This window comes from Aquila chrysaetos, chromosome Z (assembly GCF_900496995.4).
Source record: "Aquila chrysaetos chrysaetos chromosome Z, bAquChr1.4, whole genome shotgun sequence".
NCBI lineage: Eukaryota > Metazoa > Chordata > Aves > Accipitriformes > Accipitridae > Aquila > Aquila chrysaetos.
This window is the reverse complement of record NC_044030.1, coordinates 17464403-17480506: the sequence shown is the minus strand read 5'-3', so window position 1 is coordinate 17480506 and position 16104 is coordinate 17464403. Positions and strand designations below refer to the sequence as shown.

At 37.2% G+C, this 16104-nt stretch overlaps 1 protein-coding gene across 11 annotated transcripts in view; it reads right to left on the bottom strand.

Moving 5' to 3' along the window:
• Window positions 1-16104, bottom strand: part of COMMD10 (COMM domain containing 10) — a 126998-nt gene that overhangs the window by 94800 nt on the left and 16094 nt on the right. For 9 of the 11 annotated variants that reach the window (XR_005931540.1, XR_005931541.1, XR_005931542.1 and 6 more), the window contains exon 5: window positions 7598-7708. Coding sequence is in view for 6 of the 11 variants with exons in the window: in XM_030004506.2 (XP_029860366.1) it covers window positions 7598-7708 (111 nt within the window). In the remaining 5 variants the exon portion in view is untranslated. The other 2 variants (XM_030004507.2, XM_041120743.1) reach the window with 2 other exon arrangements.

The window sequence follows — 16104 nt, the reverse complement described above, 5'->3', positions numbered from 1 at the left end:
TAAAAAATATATTCCACCTCTTCTCTGCTTGCTACTAATTGTCAAATAATGCAAGAGACAACCACTCATACCTGATTTAAGCATTCATACCCAATTTAAATGCCATGAAATGCTACTCACTTGATATACCTAAAGGCTTTATGACCCTCTGAATTTTATACCTTATAACATTCAGCAGAAATTTTTATGTATCCCTACATAGAAGAACTATCTGTTTTTAAACATCCACGTTAGAAAGCTGCTAACTTGGAGATTACACATTGACTTCCACTGCCTCTGCCTCCAATTCTCAAAGGCAGCAGTCAACTTCGTTGTAACAGAGGACACATCCAAAAGAGCTATGTTGGTAAGACTGAGCCTTGCTCTTAGAGAAGGTTCAACTTTTATGTTCACCTCTCCCTAATCTCACCCATTTCTTACACCACCTTATCTTTCTACCTTAGAGTCAGGTAGAAACAGACATGGGAGAGATGCCAGTTTTTAACACATTTATGAAGGGACCACAGAGCTTATTGCCTAAGTAAAAGCAGGGGGATTGGTACTGCCTGGAAGTACTGCAAAAGCATAGCAAAAGTACTGAAAAAAACAGGGTTATTTTCTATTGCTACACACAAATGAAGACAACAGTTCATTTGCTAAAGCACTGCATAGTTTATGAGAATAGCAGGCAGGAAAATATATAGATGTCTGAGAATTTGCAATGAATTCCATGAATGTTTTTTCTTCATCTGAAAAGACTGAAGGACCAAGCCTACAAAACCGGTTTGAGGCAAACAGGAAACAAATTTTGTAAGAAAAAAGGTGGCATACACAACTGCATTAAATGAGGAAAAACTCACCAGAACTCACCACTGTTTTTCAACTGCCCTCAAGGCCTTAAAGTTTAACTCTGCCTGGCAATGAAATGGGTCGCCAAGTCTAAACTTAACTTTTAAGTATTTCAGCTACTTTTCTTCTGCTTATTTGGACTGATAGTGGTAAATTTACATATTATGGACAATTCAATTTAGTCCTGTACAAAACAAGAGTTTCAGTACTAACTATAGGCTGAGGTTGCCCAAGGCTGCAACCAACTGTACACAGTCAACTGGGACCTTTTTCCTCTTTAATTCCATGACACAAAGACACATGGACAAAGTCATAAGTGTTTTAGCAGGAACAGAGCACGTGCAGAGGCTGTAGCCAGTTACACGGTTTGTAAATTCATGTGTTACAGACTGTATTCATAAATTGTGTATATAGCCAGGTGAAACAAAAGAATTCTGTAAAGAGAGCACTGTAAAGAGATCCTCACTATAAGCTGGGTAATTAAATCATGTAAGATCACAAATGGAGCCAGATAATTAACTACACCCTGCAGTACAACTGCCTGAGGTGAGTGCATACTCCTGGAGTCACACCATCTGGTAAATGGTTTTTAAGTAAAATGTCAAACTACTTACAACTTACAGGACATGGGTTGCTCTGCCATCCATTTCTACGCTCGTAAGAAAACAAAAGTCCTCTCAGCATCTTGAAAATTCTGGACTGCAGCTTCATTTCTTCCTCTAATCAGATGGATTTAATCAGAGATAATAGATATGATAGATCCAAAACAGTCTAATGCAAGAATTGCTGTGCACTGCAAGTCCAGAATTTCTGTCTCTCATGGTTGAGCAATGAAATTTCTGACAGCTTTCTGTAGCAATGTGACAGCCTGGAAGCAAATTACAAATTTCAGGTTCATTCTTCTGAGCTGCTCTGTAGTCACTTGTTTGAGTTACAGCCTAACTGTGGTGATACTGCTCAATTTAGGGTTAAACACGATGCATTGTCCTTTAAGGAGGACCATTACTCAATGGCTTCACTATGCAGGCCTCATTAGTTTGTGTAAACCATGCAGGCTTTGCTAAGGCTATGCCCTTGAAGGGGAGCTAAAGACTGGTAAAAGGGAACATCCTGCCCCAGAAGGCACCGAAGGCCAGATGATTGCCAAAGAAGCATGAACTAGGGGAAAAGTAAAGGCGTCAGGGGGGATCGCAACCACTGACTCAATTCAAGACCTAAAAGACTTACCACCACCATCCCCACCTTGAGCATGCGCTGTAGAATAAGAGAACACTGTACCTTTAATTCGAAGCGGGGAAAACCTTAGCCCAAAAGAAATGGTGGCACATAAGCCACTGCCAATAATGATTCTGGGGAAGGACTTTGGAAACTAAGCGGGTGAATCTAAAACTGTATGAATTGCTTGCTTGTTTAACTGCAGGGTGTGCTAGCTGTGTGGAACTACCACCTCGCGCCCATCTTTGTGCAAATATGAAATAAATAATGTCTGTCCCAAGTGTGTGATTATTGGCTCATTGCACACCGGGTGATGAATCCACTTTTCAGGCAAAAGTTTCACACACTCAAGATTATGCAGTCATTCTTAATACAGCTCCTACAAATATGAGGACTTTTCTCAACATTCTGAAACATCCTCTCAGGGAAGTTTCTGCTTCCTTAACAGCAGCAGTACTTACTAGATTTTAGTTCTCTGAACAAAACTGGTTTTATGATGTACCTTGCCAAAAGCAGCAAACTTGCTTCTATACCGAAGTTCAGAAAGACCTCAAACCAGGACTGTGCTTCTGAGGCTACCCAGGCCTCCAATTACCTCCTCCAAATAGGAATGAAAAAACCTCTTCTCTCAATCTCATCCTTAAACATTTTTGCATTCACCCAAGGCCACTTACTTTTTGCAATCGCTAGAGACTTACAAATCTGCTTGACAAGAAGAATAAACTCAGTTCAAGAGCATACATGCAGCTTGTTTGTGTTCTGAGAAGGAAATGGGTGATATCCTCATCAGAACAGAAAGTGATAGAGAAGTAGCTGATGAATTCAAGAAGCAATTTACAATTATTTAGTCTTTGCACCTCATCACAGTTCCTCCAGCATCATGTCTTTTAATTGTCCTCTTTCTTTGAGGCCCTACAGATGCAAACTACTCCTCTATTTTGAAAAAACTGGCACCTAAATGCATCACCCCAAAAGCTGAGGACTGAGGAGGCAAATGAAGGGGGTACATCACTGTATAGATGCCCAACCCTGCCACCTCCTACCTCTCTGCAGTGGGAACATATCACTAGCATCCACTAGTTCTCACTGTTATGCCACTCCACAAATAGAACTTCATTTCAGAAGGAAACAAAGGGCTAAACTGAGAGGGAAGGAAAAGCACAACCGTATTTCCTTAAATATCCATCCAAGTGCATGTCCTGCCTGCATGCCATACAGGCAGCACAGAATCTACAGCCTGAATTGAGTGATTGATCTAGCTCCGCTAGAAGAAAAGCTTTGTTTCTCTTCTACTCTGCTTTACTGTTAAAGCTGGGGGAAGTATTCATAATGGCAAACTCAGAAAGCAGAATGGCATACTTATTGAAGTAAACAGAGCAAAATACCTAAGGTCTAGATTTGTTCGCAGTCCAGAAATGTATAGAAAGTCTGTAAAAGCCAGGAGTAAAAAAAAAAGAAAGCCATGTCCTGTTATTTTAACAAGTAAAAAATAATCATTTAAGATTTCCAGGCTTCTATTTACTCTGTAGGATGATGAATATGTATTACAATCTCAGCTTCAAATGCAGTCAGACCCCATTTTGATTTTGAACAAATGGTTGCAGAAAAAAATAGTTTAATATATTTCCATTGTTATATTCCGCTTTTAAAGCACCTAGAAATTAGGGCAAATGAATTAAAAGGAAATAAAATTAAATTAGTATCGTAACATTTTAATATTATCTGTCTTTTGTCAAAAGCATTACATTAGCAGGCTTAACAAACCAGCATATTTATCAGTTACTCTTTGTCTTGCGTTGGCAGACAAAATCCTGTAACAAAATTCTTCAAATACATGTATAAAGAAGGAACAAAATAAACAAAGTATTGAATTCTCACAAAGAATCTATACATAGCATTCACACTGAAAAAAAAAGAGCTCCCCCAAGAAGTCCTTAATGGTTAAGAATGAAATCGTAGATGAAATAAAGAGAAGGAAAAACAAGAAAAGAGCAAAGTCCTCCATAGGACAAATTGTAATTAGATAACTGAATCTAATGAAACCTGTGGAATGAATTTACAGAAAAAAATTGGTAACTATCGAGAGACAACACTGCGCAAGAACAGTTTATTTATCCTAACAATTTTCAAGCATAAATGTTAACTACAGATTGTGTGTAAAAATACATAATAATAAATACCTTATATAGTAATGCACTTTACTGGATCTTCCTAGTGAAGAGGCATAGCAGAAACTCTTTAAGAACACACTCATACTTCTGACATTCCTCTGCAGAAGAATATTCAGCATCAATGATGTGAAATTTCTGAAGCCCTCAGACCTTTTCTACGGCCATTACCACAATTTTATTTTTTTTTAATATGGCTCCTATGGTTATAGAATATGATCACAGTTGTTTAGAAAGGTATGGACTAGGCGGCCTAAGGAGTTACTGCTATTAACAGTGAGAAAGAACGTGCAAGTGTGTGCCTATGTGGATAATTATTAAATAAATTACTGAAGGAAACAGATACTAAATAAACACAGCACGTTTTTGGGATCAATCTTTCTTTGCAAATCAAAATCATAATTAGCAGCACAGATTATCAGGATTGTTAATTTGTGCTCCCTCTACTGGTTAATTCACCCTATAGCCATAAAAATAATAAATCTAAAAAATCCCCAGATTGCTGTGTTGCAACTCAACAGCCCAAAAAATCTGAAACCAAATTATATTATTAAAGAAAACCCTCACACACAGCTGGTATCTTACACATCAGTTCTAAATGTCACCTTAGCTCGTTAAAATGTCAGAATGGAAGCAAAAGGATCTTGCAGTTCAAAAAGATGTTTTCTATCATACCAGCTTGTTTTGTGTGCCTAGTTGATAGAAATTCCACTTCCCTCAGATTTAAAAATGCAATTAAACATTTCAAATTCTGAATCATTGTAAGAAGCCACTGTTAATTGGATTTTTAATTGAAAGCTCCTTTTTTCTCCTCCTCATACAAAACACAAGCAGCAACCAAGCTGCAAAGCAGCCTAGATCACAGGACAACTTGGGCTGGAAGGCAGGGTTTGGCAGCCCACCTGATCCCCCAGCCTGCTCACAGCACAGCTAACTCCATGCTTAGTCAGGATACTCAGGGACTTGTCCCATTGACTCCTGTCAAGGCTGGCAACTCTGCAACCTCTCCGGGTAACTCATTCCTGTACTTAATCACCCCCATGGTGAAAAACTTTTCATGGCATATGCAAAATATTTGTTTAGATTGAAATCAAGCATAATTCAAAGTCTGAGTATAAGCAAACGGCAAATTTGTAACAAAACCCAGGAAAAAACAGTTTACCAAAAATCATGTCATCTGATCACAATTACTCCTAGTCATAAGCAGCATTATTTACTGGGCAATGCAAATGTCATTAGCAGCTTGAATCACCTGAAAGAATCAAAGGCCACCTTACTTTTGAATTTTCATGGTGTAATACCTATGGGACTCTGCATTTCATCTGAAGCTGACAGAATATACCCTATAAATATTTATATAGCATGTAGCAGATTCTCTGACTTTCTATTTCACGAAACACCAATAACATTTATATATCCACAGGTTTTCTGATCACTTCTCCTGGAGAGATAATTTAAATACTAATTTTCAATGTCTGCTTCTGACAAAGAACTGTTTAAATGATCTTTAAGTGGAGTGAGTTGTAGTAAACATTAATGTACTAGTACAATTACTTTTAGTTAGCAAAAGCAGAAATAATGGCCAATTTCATTTACCTTGCTCAGTATGGGGTTTTTTTAATTAATAGGCTTTAGTTTTGCAGATGAGCAAGACAAACTTCTATTGTTATATACAGATTAGAAGTGTAAACACTTAACACTCCCCACATCATCAAAATTGATTCCGAGTAGCATCTCAAAAAAGCATTCAGAGCCAGTGTGACAAAGAGCACTACTGCCCCCTAATGAGACAGCCCGCAAAAGCTCCTCTGCAACAGCGTTTTGTGTCTTTCCCGAAAAAATGCAAATTATAGCCATGAATTATTAAGGAAAAAAAAAAGTTTCGTGAGAAATGAAGACAATGATTAAGAACATATATGCTATATTCATAACCAATTTCTGCGCAGAAGACACACACACATAAATTTGGGGAGAAAAAAAAATAAGCATCTAGTATCTAGGATTTTCAGGTAACTTAGTGCAGAGAGAGATAATGAAGATGCAAAACACAGCACAAAAATTATGTTCCGATGTTTTTGTCAGTATATAAGCAGATATTAGCCAGTCTTAAACTTATTCTATACAAGGATGGAATCTCTCAGCAAAAAAACCTGTAGTTATTTTCACACCACCACAGATTTTTAGTGTCTGTAGTGTGAGAGCATCAGTATGTTTTTCTTGTTGCACTGTTCTATCTAAATGCCACCTACAAGTCTATTCTAGGCTTGTAATTATTGCAAAATAATTCTGATCTTGTGGCTAATTATACCTACAAAAAGAAATAGAGAGGAAACAATCAAAAAAATCCACTTGCTGAATTCTGTTTGTAAAAGAAACAGACAAACTTTGTGTGTCATGTGAAAGTGACATTTTTTCCTCATTTTTTTAAAAATTGTTCTGCCACAGAATTGAATCTGTATGCAGTGCTGCCCAGTGCAGCTCGGACATATTGTCTGGTTCCTGTATTTGCATTTCAAAAATATAAATTGCAGTGAACTGCTGAAAAAAAATACAACTGCTGCAAGTCCTGGTGAGAAGCAAACGTAAGCTGTATATTCTCTTTTATTCTACCATAAATCAGAAATTCCACACACATTAATAAAATTACTGTGATTCAAACGCAATGCTAAAGCAGAACTGAGTTCTGATTTTTCCCCTCAAATCTTTTATACTGACTTTTTCATAGATAAACACTGACAGGCACCACAGCAGTAAAGACTCTAATTTCCGTTAGCAAGATAAGGTTAAAAGCAAATCATGTGTTTAATTTAAAACATGCTAGCTAACAAAAGATACAGACTTTATGAATAAAAGTGGGTTTTGGCAGTGAAACACCACCAGTCACTAAAATCCCTGAACTTAAGACTTTACCTTGAAAATTCTAAATATTGGGTTTCTTTGGCTTCACATATTATGTCATCATTCATATAAATACATCATTAGCACTGAAAGGTTGCAAGTGATGAGTAGTATCTTACATAACTACACACATGGTAGAGAGCTGCAGGCTACTAGGCATTAAAAGTATAAGTACCACCAATCACATGCTATATGATAAAAATAAATTCTCTACAAAGATATTTGAGAGACCTAAAATAACCATATTGCATGATATTCCTCTATTACGTTACAGTCCAAAGAGCTGGTAACACAGCGCTCAGCTCTCAGTTCACCTAATATGTATGCTATTACAATTCCAAATGCTTACTATAGATTTATGAAATATAATTTTATGAAAACACTGGCGAGACTAACAATGATCAAGAGTTCCAACGGATGCCGCAGAACTTTGAACACAAGGCCATCACCACAACTCATTCCAACTCTGCCAGGCATGTATTTCTTACCTTTGAATCTTCGTCGCTCACTCCCAGCTCTAGCACAGCTTGAGGAGACTTCAGCTTCGCTTGCACGGACTCTGCCATTTGAAGATTAAGCTGCCATCCAATTGTTTCGAGCTATAAAACACAAATTTAGATTACAATCAGATGGTACAGAAGCACTGAGGTCAACTTTCAATACTGTGAACAGTCTGTGTCAGTGAACACGATGTCAGGCTCTATAAATGTTAAGCATTTTTATACAATGCACATTCTGCAAATTCTCCTGGACTCCAAGACAGATTTGCTTCTCCCTCTTGCCAAATTTATCAGTTCAAACTGCCTGTGACCACCCAAAATAAAGCTACTTCATATGCCTCAGGTCTGCTGGAACCAATCCATAAAATACAACCAAGGGTCCAAAATAAGGTAGTTTCCCCCTCCTTGTGGAAGTTTATCAGCAAAGCTGTGGATTCAATTTTATTTTGTATTTATTTTTCTTTTAAGAAAAAAATTACCAATAAATGGTAAACCAGCTAAAAATGGTAATTTCTTAATCAACAGATCTATTCATGGGTGTTCTACCGTATACAGATGTTAATGACAAAAATAATTCTGTGCTGCTTTATAAATTGTTATTACTGAAAAGCCAAAAACCAGCTAAGCATGTGAGCAACAGAATTTTTAATAGAAAGTTACACACAAAAAAATTCCAAATTGCTTTTTAATCATTAATCTAAAATTATATTCAAACATTAACAAGCTACACCTCACGCACAAATGAAGTACGCAAGAACAGAACTACAAGTCTTAAATGAAATAACCTACCTCACTTTCTTGAATAAAGAAAAGCCAAATTATAAAGTCTTACCATCTGGCAAGTTAATTTGCGTACAAGTTCTTTTTAATCTAGCGTCTCCCCTCTGTTAGTAAATATTGTGGCTGACCTGGTAAAAGTGAAAGCGTGCCACATCTCAGTTAATCTCTTACCAGTCCAACAATTCAGCTAAAATCATCAATAGCACAAAGTCATCCCACAGGCGCTGTACTGTGAACAGCAAAGAAGCCAATACATACCCTGCCTCCTACAGCGACAGTAATCTCTAGATGAAAGATAGGAGAGAAAGTGAGTGGCAGAAACATCTTCCATGGGCACAGCTCAAAGACAGAACTTTCAAAATTTATTGCAGCTATACCATTTACATTTACATGTTAGTGTATGTTATACTGTATTTCTTTGTATATTGCATCAGTATTATACCAATTATGTAACAAACACTGAAAGCCATAGGACTAAGCATACCAAAACGAAAATCACATATCATGACCTATTAACCACCACTGCCAGTCCACAATGGTTAGGGAGTTTAGCCAAGGCCAAACAAAATTAACAGAAGGACACAGTCAGTCTCAGACTGACTTTGTATACAGCTATAGGAACAAGACAGGAGGAAGAACTTCAGCAGGTCAGCCTGCAGTCTGTCAGCCACTCTGCAATAAAAGACCCTATTCAGGCTTCATTCTGAGGTGAAAATAAGGAAGTTTACACATTAATCAAATCAATAAAAGCATGCATACGACAAACAGACACAGCTGAAATGCTGTAAATCTGGTCTAGCTTATTTTGTGGTAGGCATACCTTTAGTTTCAGTATGCCCACAGCCTATGAGCTAAAGATGCTTTAAAAGACAAGCTTTATAAATTCTAAAAGCAGATTAATTTTTAATCATAATTCTCTGTATTGATTTCCTCTCACCTGATTACATCTTGGTTGATGAAAATAATAGGGCATTGCCCATCCAACCCAGAACTACAGCACAATCCAAAGTGGATTCTGTGAACATGCTGATGTGAATCACACTAATGGACAAGTCTGCTAGGCCCCTGTGCTGGCCAGTATCTGGAATCTTCCAGCAAATTATACCAGAATGACACAGCTGGAAAACATTTTTCTCTCTACAAACTTCAATAAAATTAAGTAAAGAAATTACCTCTGGTTCGCTCAGGAACACAAAAGTCTTAGCGTCTTGCCTGATTCTAGGTTTTAGATCAAGAAAGAAGTTCAGTTCAGTTCAGTTAAAGAACCCTATCAAAACTGATAATGGTCAACAGAGAAAGGACCCAAATGCTGACTTAGAGGTTAGTGGTGGGAGCAGCCTGAAGCAGACAACAGGGAACAGTACCACCTATTTCGATAAAACACCTAACCTCTAAGGTCAGAGACAGTGTGCAAGCTCTGGAATGCAATTCATACTGCAGTCACTAAGGTTTAAGCCCCATACTCCTCCATTTAGAAAGGACTTTCAGTTACTTAAACAGTTTATTATAGTAGTATGGAAACCAAGCCTTAGACTAGCAGCTTATACAGGATTATAAAACAATGCCACTAGAGACAAGAACAATATCCTAGGAACCCTGACTTTTAAGACTTTTCTAAAGCTGTTAAACAGTGTACTGTATATAGCATGAAAAACAAACCATCAGAAGTAAAGAAATTCAAATTTATGTCTTCTATTTCACTTCTAATACACATCTATCCAGAAATATTGTAGAGGGCTCAGAACAAATACAATATATGTGGCAGCACAGTGGCCTGAGTTTATAGCTGAACAGCAGCCATAACTCTTTTTTTATATTGTTTTACCTTAAAATTACTTTGTTTTCCTATACGATTCATGTGTCTTTTCTGTTTTAAATACAGTTGTATGAGAACAAGTTTTGATTAACAAATAGTACACTGCCTAAGGCTTCAAAATGGTCTGGCTATTTATTTTCTTGAAAGAAAAATGTAACTTGTATTTGGCCATGGTCATGTTTACTTAGAAGACATTCAACATCCTGAAATATCAATTAACCTTTTGAGAGTGGTGACATGTTTCTGCACAGCATTTGTGTCAAGGCACAGTATTTGGTAGCCACAAAGTGGTACATATTTTAGGGCCAATTTTTTAAAAAATGAAAGCACTACAAAATTATTTTCACTTCTGATATAAAAATTGTTACAGAAAACAGAACGTTGGGAGAGACTACATGATGCCAGAATCTGCAATATATTACCTGAAAAGCATTTACTGGGGAGGAGGGGGAAGTATTTCTCCATAACTAGCATGAAAATAAAGCCATGGTTTTAGTTACTATAGACCATTATCTTCTTTTTACAATTTCTTCTCAGCAGTTTAGAAATGTACAAGCTACCTTGTCACTGCAACAATAAACACCATTGAAAATGCACTATTTAGCACTGTAAGTTCTCACTAGTATCTCTGGCACTTACTTAACCTCAGGGTTATGTTTAAAACAGGTGCAAGCTGGAAAACAAAGTAAGGAAAAAACACAGATACTAAATAAAACCAACAGTAAGCACGTATGAAAATGCTCCAGATCTGCTCCATGAACCCTACGGCAAATGATTCAGGGCAACAAAGACATGAAGAAGCTTTCAACAACCACTGCAATCCTCAGTTCCCATGTCTATTTTGTTCCACTCAGGCTTCTGAACAGGATACCATGACAGCCAGGACTAACAGGCATGGAAGGACCTATGCACTTCTTTCTCCCTTCCAGCACTCACTCAGTATTAGCTGTAGAAAAGAGAAGGTGCTATACCTGCTAAACCAGCTCTGTACCCCCTACAATCATAGTGCTTCTCAGTGGCAAGCCACGCCTGTCCCAGGTGCAGATCCACACTGGAGAGCTGCCAGTTCCCCTAATATGAAAGGACCTGACCCTTCATCTTCAGATCACTAACAACTTTACAAAACTCTTCTCTGTCTATGATGAAGCCTATGATACCCACAGTCACTTTTCTCCAGTGTAAAACATGGGAGCTTCTGACTCATGCCCACACTGTCTTGTCTACCAGACTGCTTTCCATACTAAATAGTAGAGTGTAGTACTTTACATATTAGAACAAGACCGTCAGCAATCCTACTATGGTAAAATGCTTGGGTGAAAGTCACCCTCTGCAAAAAGCCCATGTGCACTAAATGTCATCAGCTTTCACAGCTTATCCAATATAAACGTTAAGCACTATCTCCAACCAAATAAAGGATTTCACACAGCCAAAATTAACATCCACAGAATACACCATTTCCCTCATCACTTACAGCCCATTACGTTTTTACATAATATTGTCTCTTTCTCACGTATTTTCACTTTTGACTGCCCATAAACATCTCTACAAATTAAACCAAAACTGAGAAGAAATTTAAGAAATCAGATAAAGACGACAAGTTTCTATATTAGTTGTCAAAAAATCAAAATAATTCTCCTTTGTCAACTACATAAAGATATTTATTTTATACTCTTTAATGAGAAATCAAATAAACGTTCTTTTGCAAAGAAAATCGGGCTAAAAACATCAAGGAGAAAACAATCTTAGCTATACAAGAGCCAGTCTATCAGACTCAAAAACAAAGGACTACGACTTTGAGAGAGAAGGCAGACTGGATGTCCAGAACAGGCATGTTGAAGGGCTCCAACCTGAGGACCAAGAACAGAGCCAAAGTGACTGAGAAACTCACACTGGAAAAAACGTTGGCAAGGACTTTGATTTGAGAAAAGAAAAAAAGTGGGAATACTGTGAAAAAGGGTAAACCAAAAGTGGAAACAGAATTTCAAAAAATACATAAGCACCTAAAATGTCTTCCCTAATACTTCCAACTTCAGCCATTCAAAACTCCTGGAGCAGGGTCCAGCATTTTTAGGGGAGGAGAGGGTAAAAGCGGTTTAAATGCTCGGTCAGTACCAGAGCAGGGAAAGGGGATATTTTCAGATTTTGGACTTGAGTGATATACTGAGATCACATCTCCTGTCTGTCTCTACACCCATGAAGACTGGAAGCTTGTTTTAATTTTAAATGGAAAACTGGAATTTTCATATAAATTACCCACTTCTAGAAGGTGAAGCTTTCAGAAGGTCATGTAATATCGTAACGAATCATTACAGAAACTATACAAAATCAGTATTACTGCCCTCAGAACTCGCCGATGTGGCACAGCTTACTTCTTACCACAAGGCAAGAAAGATGCCATAATACCATGCAAACCACTATTTCTCCTCCATGGGTAATCCATGATTTGGCATCTATTTGTCCCTTAGAAAGTGCTGTAAGCACTGACGTCAGAGAAGGTAAGAGTAACAGTGAGTAAACTGAACCTGGAAGAATTACAATACAGAAATACTGCTTGGACACATAAAATCAACATGACTGAGGTTTTTATAACCACCAGACATTAACACAGTTATGAAATAGCTGATGACATGACTTTGCAGCTCAAATTTAACACATTATGAAGATCTAATTATTTCACTCAGATTCTTGCACTCCATCCTCTCGGGAAGATTTGCTGCTTTCAGAACACCTCGCTTTCCCTAAATAGAATAAATATGATGTATTTCACTTCTCTGTAATACTAAAACATAAAATCATAATCTTCAATTAATGAGAGAATAATTATATTCAGAGCACATACACGATTCAGAACATATGGGCAAATGCACTTAAAACAGTATTATAGGTTAAATATGACTTAACAAGCCCCTATAGATAAACTGGCTACAGGAAAGATTATGAAGATCCTGGCATATCCATTATTAGCATCTCAGACAAACAAATGGCTATATGCATTTCTACAGAGAGAGAGAGAAATGCTGATCAGCATTTAGCAAAGAGCAAGAAAAAGAATTCGCAAAATTAGAGTTTGATCTTAAAGTCTAAAAAGTGAGGAAAACAGACTTCTGGGCTGAACTTGTTAACAAGCCTGATGGGCAGAGAATGCAGAAGCAATTCTAAATTAGTAGCAGTGTTCTGTACTTTTATGTTTATGGGGGGAAAAAGCTCATGAAAGCCTGGATGGGAAAGGAACACATAGCATAAACAAACTAGCATATGCAATTTGTGAAGTCTACTACTACAGTTACAACAAACATTTTCAGTATTGCCAAAAGGAAATTGGTAAAAAGGAGTGGTAACATTACCACGACATTTGGTAATGTTTGCAAATCAACTACGCAATAATACAATTTTTCAATTTTATTATTTCAGTTTGGTATTTCTCCCATTGTCAATGGGTTATGGTTTAGTTTGTCTGTTTGGACTCCTTTTTAAAAGCAACAAATCCCCCCAACAACATGTGGCTTTTTAGAGAGCAAAATGTTTTCATTACCCTGAAGTCGCTAAGGGGCTGTTGGAGCTTCCCAACATGAGTGATAAGAATTTTAAAGCAAACTGAGCTTGTAGCCCCCAGTCAGAATTAAAAGCCAGTAAGAGTAACCTTTAGAATAACTAGATGCCGTTGTGAATATTGAGAAGAACAACATGTACTAAGGAAATTATGGTATGATACTAAATCTTACTCATCTAGTTCATAATGCATGTATCAGTTCAGTCAAATTGGCCTCTAGTGATGTTACTAACTTGAGCACAGCTGAAAATAAATCTTAACATCCCTTCTGAAAATTCAAATCTTGGCACAAAACTGCGTGCTTCTAATAGTACTGCCTCTTGTGGTACTGGTGGTGCCAAAGGACTTGGTTAATATGGACATCCCTGTTCTTGGTTGCCAGCCACTTCCTATGGCACAAAATGCCGGTTTTCACTTGCATAGCTGAGATCTAACATCCAAGTCTCCTGACTTTAAGTCAATACTCAAAGAGCCGCTTCAAGGTAGTTTAAGTGCATCTATAGTTACTTTCCTTCACTGGCAGCCTGATTAATTCGAGGACAGGCTGAAGCAGTGTAATTGACTTTTCTGAGTTTTTAAAAACTGCATAATAGAAATAGCATGCCAAAAAGAACTTACTGACTCATTCTTTACAGGTACCACAGAAAACAGTCTTCTGTTAGGCAGAAGCCTAACAAACTATTTCAGATAAAGTAGGACGGTTGCAGTAATACAGAAATTAGTTTCATGCTCCACTGGTATATAGGCCCACCCGTTTGATATTCAAATAGTTTAATTAACTTAAATGTTACTGCACATGAGATTATGCCTTTCATATCCTGAGGAAAAAAATATACATGCCTGTTTCTATAAAGCTTTTTCTGTAAAAAACCAAAATAATATGCAAGTGTAATGGCACTGTTTTTCAGAGTTACACTCTCCTCATCTATTTGTACCAAATATGGTGTATCTGTAAGAGCACTGTATCAGTTTATACGCAGCAACTACTCTTGGAAGTAAGTTCAGCTTCACTACATCAATGCTGGAGTGCTCAGTTAAAAGGCTACTTTAATTCACTGTCTACAGCAAATATTGATAACTTAAGATTCCAAAGTCTAAACTGCTACTATTACAGTGTTAAGAGTGAGTAACTAACACTGTAGGAGAGGGCATAATAGGGGGATGAAAACCCAGCCTTCAGGCCATTCTTGAAGAAGTCGATGTATGATAGCTGGAGAAATAAGGTTCAAGAGCTACCCTCAAATAGCACCAGTGTGAGAAAAAACTATTAGATACTTTAAAGATGGAGCCTGACAAATTCAGAAAGTCACTATATGATGTGGCTGCTTGCAGAAACAGAGAAAATTAACAACTCAATGTCTCTGCCCACACATACCTTAGAAATGAACCTATCCTGCCCCCAAAGGCAACAATTACAGAAAGAGAAGAATTAAATCCTGTTTCAACAAATGAAATCAGAATTTTGTCTTTTTAACTCAGATACTAACTCACTCAGTTCAGCAATTTTCCCCTCTAGTTTGAGAGGAATAGTCCAACTTTAAATATCAAAACATTTCCTGGAACAATCTGAAAGAGCTGTTTATGTAATTTAAGACATCCATAGTATTACTCTCATTGAAGCTGTTACGACCAGTGAAGTGACAGATAATGGGATACGAAAGACATATTCAGCAAATCTTTTTCTCATATTATTACAGTAGTGTATATCACACTGACACAAAACATTTAAGAGTGTTTTCCAACTAACAAAATATTTTAAGGAAATAAATAATCCATAACATAAGGATTTTTCTGGTGCAGGTCTTTCACTTACAATACACTTATTTCAGTTGTTCTAACCAAATAACCTAGAGGAAAATGAGTATGGCCATCCTTTCACTCAGTTTTAATTCTTGAAAGAGTAACTCCAGTAGTTCCTCCACTGAAGACCAAGTACTCCTCATTTCACTGTAGAAAGTCAGAATACTCACATTTTAAAGTTTGGGTGTCTCCTCCACTCATCTTTCAACAATCAAATTAGACAAAATGTACTAAGTCAGAGTTACACAGATGAATACCTTTCATTTAAATAAAGTACTGCCACACATATAGATGGTTTTAATAAATTAACTATCAGTTTTGTATGGATGGGAGAGGACTAAAGGTATATTGCCTGTTAAGAAAAGCACTGGTCTACAATGCACTACTCTAACTTTAGACGTGTGTAATCACACCAACATAAAACTAGAGCAAACCATTAAGTCTGCTCTCTAAAATTTACAGCCTAAGATGCCAATTCTGTTCTTCATTAGCACACTCAGCACTGCAGAATCAAACCTCCAAGTTAGATATGAAAATGTCAATTGTGCC